Raw genomic sequence first — 11,814 nt, 5'->3', positions numbered from 1 at the left:
AAAGAAGCTTTAGTTATCCTTGAGGAAGATAATGTTCGACCTCGTAATGCTCATCCCTGCATCACAAATATAAGCTTGATTCAAAACTTTTGTATCTCACCGTAGGTTTTCAATGGCATGTCTTAAATCTCCACTGTTTCTGGTAGTGTGGTCCACTTAAGCTTTAAATCTGTTTCATTTTTTACATTATCCTTTAAAATAATGTATAAAAATAGATGAATGGTGTGGATGGTGAAGCCAACAATGCTTTTCCACGTATACACAGCAAGGACGCTGGCACCGTGTTCTACACCACACAATTCGATTCCGTGCGTGGGCGGCTATAAGATGGATAAACGTCTATATTCAATGAGCATATGGTCCACGTGTAACGCACCATGTATATGAGTTGCCTTGAGTTCTGGTCCATGACAGATTCAACAATCGGCCAAACTACGTCAATGACCCGTCCCTCACATGTGATATGTCGCCACATGTTAGACTCTTGTGCTTGAAAGGTAGTGCGGTAGGATAGAAATACGGTAGAACCATCTCTCCACTTAACACCATGGTAGGGTGATGTATCAATCAGGACCGTCCATTTAATTCGATCCGTCATGGATGGCCCATTTATATATATAAAAAAAAGAATACTTATCAAGCGATCTTAGCCATCGTTACTCTTCACTTTCACCCACCGAATGCTGGCCGTTTGTTACTTTTTGTTTCCAACGGCACTTTTGAAAGCAACTAATCAATGGCTAAAATTATTTAATTGACGTAACTTGAACAATTTGCCAGCTGGAGCGACGAGGTGAAGACCATCTTCAATGATGTCACCCTCCCACGTCTATTGTCATTTAATGGTATGCGTTCGTAGTTTCTCCTGGATTGGCCGCGGCCCCGTTTCATTTGGTTGTGGACCATTGTAATATTTGCGTTTGTAACCATATAATAACCTTAACCTTAGGGTCTGTTTGGGAGGATGGATTTAGAATCCCTGATTTGAAACACCCAGGATCTCAGATACTCCTATTGTGTTTGACACACTTGAACCAACTTAAATCCAATGTAGTATATTTATAGAGGTTTTTAATTTAATTGTTAAATCAACTTTAATATCTCTAATTAGTGAACGAATGTTATATTTGACGCAATAGCTGTAATAAGCCTGCTAAAATATATACATCACTTGAAAATGATGAATTTCTAAGTCTTGGATAGATCACAAGCTCAAGATCATATAACCAACAAATTTTTAACTATTTTTTTTTTTCATGTCAGTGCACACGCTCCATGTTAGCCACCCCCACTACGGATCGATGCCCAGACCTCAAGTGTTGAAACGAGGTATCTCCACTTAGTCTGCCAGTTGAACAATGGATCGGTGTGTAACAAATTTTTAACTATTGATTTATATGGACAATGCTTGAATTGTGCTGATCATTATATTAAAGTAATTATAATGATGCAATTGTTAATTTAATTATTTTTGGTACCATTAGTGAGTTATGTGTTCAATATATTAATAATTTAGTAACACACATGTTAGACATGCAACTTTTGAAAAGATTTTAGATGTAATTCAAATTTTCATGGCTCATTTCAAACCAAACAACAAAGGAATTTAAAATAGCCTCGAATCCATGGTGCGAAACGAACTCCTTTGAATGCGAGAAATCTCCTCCATCCATTAAATAATCTGTCCTTAGTATAAAAACATATAAATTCAAATGAACCGCGCAATGTAAAGAACGTAAAATTAAGCCTAAAACCTCTAAATTCATGCATCATGGTCCACCTAATTTTTGAATACACACCCTGTTGCCCCATGCATATGCTTGGCGTCCCATCTCCATTGTTCTCTGCGTTGTGGGCCCACCTGTGTCCCTATGTACTAAGAGTCAACGAGGTCACCCACCCGATGGATCGAGTCAACATGGTGGGCCCAGGTCTGAGATTACGTGATAGGCTGATCAAGGCCATCCATATTTAAGAGCATGTATGATGGACAGATATATAATCCACTTTGCCGGCCATAGCCACCCCTTCCTACAATCCGCTAGTGCCGCATCATTGCTGGTACAACGCAATTCTTCTTCAAATCGGGACCGTCCATCTGGTGAAAAATTCATAATAGATTGCCAATAATTTAAAGTACACCCATCATATAATCCTAGCCATTGCTTTTTCTTCACTGTTCCGCTCTAACTACTGACCTCTTTTACATTTTGTATTTTTGAACTATTTTCAACTAAAAACAAAAAAAAAAAGGAAAAAAGGGAAGAATTTGTGTAATCTGCCTCGCCCTACTGCCCCACCAAGCTATGATCTAGATCGTTCATCTGGAGATCCCAAAATTTCTAGTAAACTCCAAAATTCGTTACAGGCTACGAAACGCACCGTCCGAAAAATCTGCCCTAATCCGTTACAAACTGCAAAAAGCACCACCCCCCGAAATGTACACGCGAACCGAACCTGGTTCAAAAACTCTCAACCGCTGGTAGACCGGGTTCGTGTGGGTCCGAAACCTCTTTCCTCTGGCGCATCTCGAGAACCCTCCTGTGGTGGTTGGAATGCACATGACTCATGAAAGTAGGGCTACCCGCCGGGCGGTATTCCGGCAAGAGCCGGCCAGATTTGTAGCGGACCCCACAAGCGTTGCATAGGGTTTTGGAACCGAGCGGTCCGGTTCTCCACTGTGGGGTCTTCTGCACCAGACAATGGCTGCACCGGCGCTGGGGCTGCTGAACCGGGGATTTCCGGTCTTTTACCGGGACTGCCGGTTTCTTCTTCTTGTAAGGCTGTTTTCCGTAATAAAGATCGAGATTTTGGGCGGTATTACAGAAGGTGAGACTAGAATTGGAGGAAGAAGACGCCGACGAGGACGATGACGTGGAAGACTCGGTAGTCTGCGGACTACTGAAAGACCAAACACGTGTGCTAGTTCTCGCACGCTTGCTCCGAGCCTTGGCTGGGACGTTGATTCCAATCACAAAACCCCTCTTCTGGTCTGGGCTTGGGCTCTTTTTGTCTGGGCCAGTTGTGGGGTTTTTCGTTGCCGTCCACGTGTACGGCAAAGAGTCGGTAGAGCATGGGAATTCCGTGAATGATTCTTCAACGAAATGAGACAACCATTCAAGGTCGGCTAGGTCGTCCGTCTGAAATTCAAATTTAAAAAACGTTAGAAAATATCATGGAAACATACTTCTAAAACTCGATGACTCGACTCGAAACTCGACCGAGTCGACTCGATGGAATTTCGTGTTGGAATATAAACTCGTCCGAGTCAACCCGATCCAGTCAAGTCGCGCCTTCGGATTTTTTAACTAACGGGACATCCAAGCCGTTCAAACTTTGGGCCACACCATTAAGATTACCTTCTGCGAAAATCAGGTCAATCCACTCGTTGCGTGGGTGTCAGATCATCGGCTGTACATTGTTTTCGAAACCGTAGTCACCTGATTTTCGCCCCAGGCGACCATCACGGCGTGGCCTGCCGATTGAACGGCTCAGATGTTATTTACTTTGGAGGAGAAGCGGGGAAAATGAACATTTCTCGAAGTAAATGTCGAAAGTTCAAGCCCGCGTTTGGCAGAACAATAACATGATTTTTGGAAATTCTATTCCTAAATACGGCCTAAGGAAACAGTAGCACTTACAGGAACGCCGATTCCCGCCTCGAAATCGTCCTTAACTGAAACGTGGGAGTTTGAATTATCATCGGCAGTCGAAACGGAGACGCTGCAGTTCTTCTCCTCTTCTTCTTCTTCAAGCCCTCCAACACCATCTTCATTCGAGAAATCCAGAAGCCCGTCGACGAAGAACTCATCCCCGCCAGCAGCGGCTCCGTTGCCGCACCAATCGTCGTCGTTGGAAGACTGATCTTGGGCCCATGATCTGACGGCCAGCATCTCCGCACGTAAACTGGCTTTAAGCGCTGCTGCCGCTTCAACGCACTCCATTTTAATTTCTTACTGAAAACAGGAAAAGCTTTTTGAAGACAAGAAAGAAGAAGAACAGAATCTTATTACAAGAGAGAGAGAGAGAGAGAGAGAGAGAGATAGAGAGAGACGTCAGATAAAAAAAAACTCTTATTTATTTATTTATTTTAATTTATGGTATTTACCTTTGAAGGACGAGGGGAAAAAGAAAGAAGGGTAAGACTAGGAATTGCAGAAGGAGAAGGGTTGGATTGGAAGAAAATGGGGTGCGTTTGGTAGAGCATTGAATGAGGGTTGAAAGCGTCCGTCCGTATGCAAGGCAACTGACCCTTTCTTTTTTTTCTTTTTTAAAAAATTAATATGAAAGTGGGGTGGAAAAATCAAAACTGAAAAGTGGAAAGGAATGCGTTACTGTTATTATGGTGTCTCTTCCCACCTTCCACGTAGATATACAGGGGAGTTATTTGATACTCTGGCACCGTGGTGCTCAGGCACCAGGGACGTGGCGTCTCATTAACTCGAATGAAACCGACTAGGTTATGGAGCCCACTGTCCTTAAGTTACACTCCCAGTTTGAACGATCCCGGATTCTGATCCTTGGACACATATTTTATGTATTTTTTGTTTTTAACCGTCCAATAAATGTCCAACAATGTAGCGGGACCCCGTGATTTTGAACAGTTTATTTTGAATTGCCTGTAAGGTACACCACGTATGCAGTTTTTAAGAATTTCCACGTGAATGCGAATTGTCATTTCACTATGTCAGAGTACTGAGGAAGTGGATGGAAGCCGAATGCGTACAGTAAACTCTGTGGGGTCCACCTTAATTTATATATTTTATCCATTCGGTCCATCAATTTTACCCAATAATTTTATGGCTTGATACGAAAAAATGAAGCATACAGTGAGCTCAGATGGACCACATCACTGGAAACATTGTGAATTGAACGTCAACCGTTGAAAAATTCTTGGGGGTCACATAAATTTTAGATCAAGCTTATATTTGTGTTCTCCCTTCATCCATTTTTGTGTGTTCTTATATACAAGTTGAATGACAAATTCACATCACCATGGAGCCTAGTACGGTTTTAAAAGTAGAAATCATCATTTTCACTATTTCCTGTGTTGAGCTCAATTTAGGCTTTGGATATGCTTCAATTTTAGCCCAACTACTAAAATGAGGGGCAAAAACATGGCGTGGATAAACAACATACATTCACAGTTCGTGCATCATAGTTTACTTAATGCGATGACTGCAGACTAACTTGGTAGATGTGGCCCATATCTATTTTATCCACACTGTCAATCTGTTTTTTTGAACTTATTTTAAGGCATTCGTCCAAAATTGATGCAGATCCGAGGCTCAAGTTGACCAAACTTTAAAAACTGTGGAGATTGAACACCTACCATTCGCATAATTTTTGGATTAAGCTTATATTTTGTGTTTTTCCTTGATCTATATTAGTTTGATCTCATGAACATGTTGGATGGCAAATAAAATATCATTGGTGGACTTAGGAAATTTTCAATATTGAGTGTTGAATCCTCACTATTTCCTGTGGTAGGGTCCTGCACTTTCCATCCGCATTATTCTTTGGCTCATGCCCTAAAATGAGCAGGCGAAATAGATCAACCACGTAGATAAAACACGTACATCACCATGAGGTCTACAGAGATTGGAACATCCTGCCATAATTCATCCTACCCTGTAGACACAACAATTGTGACCGTTTAAATCATTGACCCAACTGTAGATGGAGCATAAAAGTGATGCTGAAAAGATAATAGCAGCCATCTGATTCTACCATTGAATTTGAACACATTACTAATATACTTTAGACCATCCATTTGATCACCATCAATTCAACGGTCAGGATCCATCCACGATATACCCCACAATAAGGATGGTTCAGATAGCCCTAAATGAGTGCAGCAAGAGACGGACTGGCCATTTTCAAAATGTTGGTGAACTACCAAAAGAACCTAGACCTTGTGGACCATTTAGCAGTGTAAGTTTTAAGGTCCAGATATTTCGATATTTTGAGTGGTCCATTCAAAATTGGCCCAATGATTTGGACGGTACAGATTGACGTGCATGTATATAAACCACCATGACTGAAGAAAATGGAAGTGGACCATCGCAGTCGTCTTTCTTGTCCTTACATTGATACCGTTGTTATCGAGGATAGTCTGACTATTCCAAGTCACCGCTTACAGAGATGGGCCAGCCAGCCAGCGTGGACCGTAACCGTAGAAGATTCAAATCCCGTCCCACTAAAGAAAAACGAAACCCAACGGCCTCCCAGGAAACCGGCCCCTTTCCGTTCTCACCGTGTTTTATTCCCCCCTATTTTCTCCTTCCCCTCACTACCCCTCTTCTATTACATATTTACCAAAATGCCTTTCCCAACTCCGTCGGCTGACTTCTATTTTTAGAGCCGCGCGAGCGTACCTTCCACGTGAGTGGAACAAGATCCACGCCGTCCATCAGGTTCACTGCCACATGTTCGTCTTGGATCCAGAAATCATGACCATCCATAATTCGGGTAGGCGACGTGCCAAGAAAAAATTGGGATACGACGTCCACCATTAGTTTTGTATATGGTCCTTAGCAGTGTTTTCATGTAATTTCATCCATTCGATGAATGTATCTCGCAAGGCCAAAGCATTATCCAAGATAATAATATTTGAATATCTCAGGTGAGCCATTTCACGTTTATTTAAAAGTTTTGGGTGTAATTTCATATAGGCTGTCCACTTGAGCGTTGAATCAGGCTTAAGTTTTGGACCAAGGCTAATGAGGTGGATTGCGTATGACCTCGGGCATATATATATATATATATATATATATATATATATATATATACACACACACACACACACACACACACATACAGGGTCATGCTCCCCTGCGCACCTACGCACATGCGCACCTTTGCACACGTGCCATGGGTGTCTAATCTGAATGGTTCATGTGATGTGGAATCTCATATAATTTTCATCCAGATCTAATATTCTTGTGGGCCATAGAAAAGAGAAATGCAAATCAGGGGAAGCGGATTGCGTCCTGTCCCACCTTTACGGACATCAGTACAGGCAAGGCCTCCATGGGGCTCACTGTGATATATGGGTTTTATCTATGCCGTTCAACCATTTTCCCATACCATTTTAGTGTAAGAACCCAAAAATTAGGTAGATACAATGCTCAAGTGAACCACGCCATAGGAAGCAGTAGTGATAAAGACGACCACTACTTAAACCTTCCTAGGGTCCACTGTGATATTTATTTCTGTTCATAAGCTCTGCCAGCTATATCCAAAACTTCTATTATCACTATGAACTTTTTAATGGTGGGAATTCAATCTCCACTGTGTGGTCCACTTCAGCCTTTGATCTGCCTTATGTTTGGGCTCATAACCTAATATGATCTGTAAAAATAGATGAACGGAGTGGATAAATCCCATATACCACGGTGGGCCCCATATAGCCCCTGCCTGGACTGATTCTGTGGAGCAGGACTCAGTCTGCTTCCATGGATGAGATGGATTCCATGCACAGTACGTCGTTTCCCTGTGCATGGGAAAATGACCCCGGTGGGCGAGATTTTTCTTTCATCTGTATTATAGAAACCAAGGGATGTGAGCTGGCATGCATATGGAAACAGCAGCACTATTAATGAAGATATTTGTGCAAGAATCATTTGTTGTACAACGGTCTTTGTTGGTCCCTACTTACATAGAGGATGAGGCCCAAGGTATGATAAGGTATGATATGATGTTACCTCTTTTAAGATGCCACGTCGAAGGTTGGAAAATGGATTTCGATGTACCTTACTGTTCTTCGTTTTCATTTTTGTAAATAAAAAATAAAAAATAGGAAAGACAAAACTGATGGATGGTCATGATTTCTGGTTTTTGGGACGTGTACCTTCCTGTTGCGCCTTCTCATCACACCTCGGGCCCTAGCAGGACCTTTCAAGCTACCCATCATGTGTTGCAAAAATATGGATTTTAATAAAAAATATTTTAATAATAAAATAAAATATAATATAAAAAGTTATTTTGAAAAACACTTTTCTACGGATTTTTTGGGAATAGTCCCACATGGAAAAGAGAAGAGAAAAACTTGTGGTTTATATGAAGGATGTGGAGTATTATAATATTTATCTACCTAGTCTGTGGACTATGGACCTTGCGTGTTCCAGTGCGCTCGGGCTCGGGCACGAGCACGGGCTCGGTCTCGGTCTCGGTCTCGATCACGGGCATGGGCTCTGGCATGGGTTCGGGCTCGGTGCGAGGGCGTAGGCATGTGAGGCAGTATGGCTGTAGAGGCGCTAGTGGCGCACTTTGCATTTCGCACTTCCGCATCGTGTCACTCCTTCGCGACCTTGAGCGAGAGTCGCTCCTTCGCGACCTTGAGAGAACCGGAGCGAGAAGTGTGCGAGCCGTGGTGCGACTAAGTGGCTATGACGGGTGACTGGTTAGTAGAGAGACTAAAGGACTGAGAGAGAGATCTCTCAGTATAAATAGAGGGACTGAAAAGAGCTGTTGCAACAGAAACTGTAACAGCTGAGCCATTAGTGCAGGGTCCAGCTGTAACTGCTGCATGGCTAGCCCAACAGCTAGAAAACGGCTAGCTGTTGTCTCACAACAGTCAGCATACAGCAGCTTGATGGTCCATGCACAACAGTTAGAAAACGGCCATAAAACGGCTAGTTTTCCAACAGCCAGAAATGACTTAATGAAATTTAAGTCTCTAGACCATAACCCCCTAACCACCATAGCTTATAAAAGGAGGACTTGGATGGATTTCCAAACCATCTCAACTCACTCCAGCAAACCATACGAACTGAGACAGCCAGCCCCTCTCCACTCATATATTCTAGTATTTTCAGCAACATAGCAAGGCTTAAACCTTAGCTTGAAGAACAGACCAGCGGTGTGGTCTAGAACGGTTCAACTGAACCAGTAGCTGAAGATTTGAACTGACCTGCGCAGAAGTTTTTTCTCTTCTTTTCTTCTTCTTTTGGGATTTTTTCCTTTATATAGTAATACTCCCAGAAAGTGTGTAATTGATTCCATTTGGTGGGCCTTCGTGTTTGCTGAACGCAAACCCACACCAGGCTCGTTGTATCCTAGAAGCTATTTGCCTGTAACCTACCAGCATACTTAATTCACTTAAGTAGGGGCAAATAACGCTTTAAGGACAGCGTTTCAGACGTGCTTTAGCCTGTCCTGATTTCTGATTATTTTGCACTTTTCGGTTTCCATATTATATAGAAATACATTAATCTGTATAAATTCCAACAAACTTAAAGCGTTATTTTACTGATGGAAGCCAATAGTGTTTCATCCATCAAGTTGATGAATCAAGACTTGATACGTCTTGATCGGTTTGATGGAACCAATTTTACAAGATGGTAAGACAAGCTGAAATTTCTCCTGACGGCGCTGAAGATCTATTACATATTAGATCCAAATTTGAAGCACTACCTGAAGCATCTGACAACGACACACCTGAACAAGTAGCTGCCCGCACCAAAAGAGCCGAAGACGAACTCTTGTGTTGAGGACATATTCTGAACGATCTCTCCGACCGCCTGTATGATCTGTATCAACAGACGTCATCAGCAAAGGAGATCTGAGCCACTCTGGAATTCAAATACAAGGCTGAATAAGAAGGTACCAACAAATTTCTCATCGCCAGGTATTTTGACTTCAGCATGGTAGATAATAAACTACTGCTACCCCAAATCCAATAATTGCAGCTAATAGTAAACAAAATCAAAGCGATAAAAATCGATTTTCCTGAATCATTCCAAGTCGAGGCTATAATCGCCAAATTGCCACCGATGTGGAAAGACTATAGAAAGAAGTTGCTGCATAAAACCGAGGACTACACACTGGAACAAATCCATAAACACCTCAGGATTGAGGAAGAATCCCGTAACCGTGATAGAAAAAATGATAACGGGAATACCTTGTCTAAGGTACATGCTGTAGAAAACACTAATAACAAACATCTCGAGAAGGACGATTCCCTGAAACCTAATAAAGGGAAATTCAAGAAGAACACCCAAAAGAAAAACGGAAAGTTCAAGGGCCCATGCCATGTCTGTGGAAAAACTGGGCACTATGCTCGAGTATGCCATTATCGCAAATCTAAAAAATAGGCAAGTGCAGTAGAAGAAGGCGATATCGTGGCGATGATCACTGAGGTGAATACCATCCAAGGCAAAGTTCCAGGTTGGTGGTATGATACTGCCGCTACTGTACATGTGTGCTACGACAAATCAGCTTTCAAAACCTATGAGGAATTGACCAATGATCAAGAAGTCCAAATGGGTAATGAAGTCCGATCGAAGGTCGTCGGCAAAGGAACTGTCGAATTGATATTCACCTCGGGAAAGAAAGTGATTCTAACTAATGTATTGCACGTCCCAGACATGAGGCGAAACTTAGTTTCTGGGGATCGTCTGGGAAAACCAGGTATACGGGTGGTGTGCGAGTCAGCTAAACTGATTCTGTCCAAAAATGAGAATGTTGTCGGAAAGGGATATGCTTGTAACGGAATGGTTGAGTTTTCTTTGAATGAAAGTAACACTTCTGCGTATATGGTTGAATCCACTGGACTGTGGCATGATAGATTAGCTTATATAGGGTATAGTACCTTGAAGTTCATGGATAGGAATGGTTTAATCTCATACACAGATAATGAAACCGAAAAATGTGAAGTGTGCATAAGATCCAAGATGACAAAGAAAACTTTTCCAAGTGTTGAAAGATCGTCTCAAGTATTGGATCTTGTGCACAGTGATATCTATGAGTTAAACGGCATTCTTACTCGTGGAGGTAAACGGTACTTCATAACCTTTATAAATGATTACTCTAGGTATGTGTATGTGTACCTATTAAAAAGTAAAGATGAAGCATTAAACATGTTTAAAATATATAAAGTAGAAGTAGATAATCAACTGAATAAGAAAATAAAAATTCTCCATAGCGATAGAGGAAGAGAATATTTCTCCAATGAATTCGATAACTTCTGTGAAGAACATGGACTGATACATCAATGTACAGCGCCATACACATCTCAACAAAATGATATAACTGAAAGGAATAATAGAACATTAGTAGAAATGGTCAACTCAATGCTTATAAGAGCAAAGTTGCCACTAAGTCTATGGGGAGAGGCACTGCTTGCAGCATGCCATATAATAAACAGAATTCCATCTAAAAAATATAAAATATCTCCATATGAAACATGGAGAGGTAGAAAACCTAACCTAGGATATCTAAAAGTGTGGGGGTGTCTTGCATATTGCAGAACCCCTGATCTAAAAAGAACTAAGTTAGGACCAATAGCTATTAAGTGCGCCTTCGTAGGGTATGCATAAAATAGTAAAGCTTATAGACTTCTAGACATAGAGTCTAATGCAATAATAGAATCAAGAGATGTTGAGTTCTTTGAAAACTCACTATCCTTAGAGTCAAAAGATAATGAAATCCAAACTTCTAATAGAGAACCAGATAGCACTGCTCCACAGATGGTGGAAGCTCCAATTGAGCCTTGTAGAAGTCAAAGGACAAGAATAGAGAAGAGTCTAGGAGATGACTATATAGACTCACAACGTGTCATTTTCCATATTGTAGAAGGAGATAGAGAAAATGTTATAAGAAAAATACCTATAGTAATAACTATAGAAGATGATCCTAAAACATATAAAGAGGCCATATCCTCTAGAGACTCAGCTTTCTGGAAAGAAGCTATAAACGATGAAATGGAATCTATACTATCAAATCAAACATAGGAACTAGTTAACTTACCTCCAGGTTCTAAACCCATAGGTTGTAAGTGGGTATTTAGGAAGAAATATCACACTGATGGGA

General features: G+C 41.4%; 1 protein-coding gene across 2 annotated transcripts; it reads right to left on the bottom strand.

The window, feature by feature from the left end:
- Positions 1-2,099: 2,099 nt before the first annotated feature.
- Positions 2,100-4,264, bottom strand: LOC131252575 (GATA transcription factor 5-like). Of its 2 annotated transcripts, XM_058253201.1 has the most exons (3): positions 4,109-4,264; positions 3,642-3,956; positions 2,100-3,140 (listed from the first exon to the last, which is right to left on the bottom strand). In XM_058253201.1, the coding sequence occupies exons 2-3, from the start codon at positions 3,942-3,944 to the stop codon at positions 2,463-2,465; spliced, it is 981 nt and encodes a 326-aa protein (XP_058109184.1). In that variant the 5' UTR covers positions 3,945-3,956; positions 4,109-4,264; the 3' UTR covers positions 2,100-2,462. The 2 variants fall into 2 exon arrangements, with proteins under 2 accessions (XP_058109184.1, XP_058109178.1); XM_058253195.1 differs by lacking the exon at positions 4,109-4,264 and having other exon boundaries at positions 3,642-4,051.
- Positions 4,265-11,814: the final 7,550 nt, after the last annotated feature.

Source organism: Magnolia sinica, chromosome 1 (genome assembly GCF_029962835.1).
Source record: "Magnolia sinica isolate HGM2019 chromosome 1, MsV1, whole genome shotgun sequence".
Lineage (NCBI taxonomy): Eukaryota > Viridiplantae > Streptophyta > Magnoliopsida > Magnoliales > Magnoliaceae > Magnolia > Magnolia sinica.
This window is presented reverse-complemented; position numbering and strand designations above follow the sequence as displayed.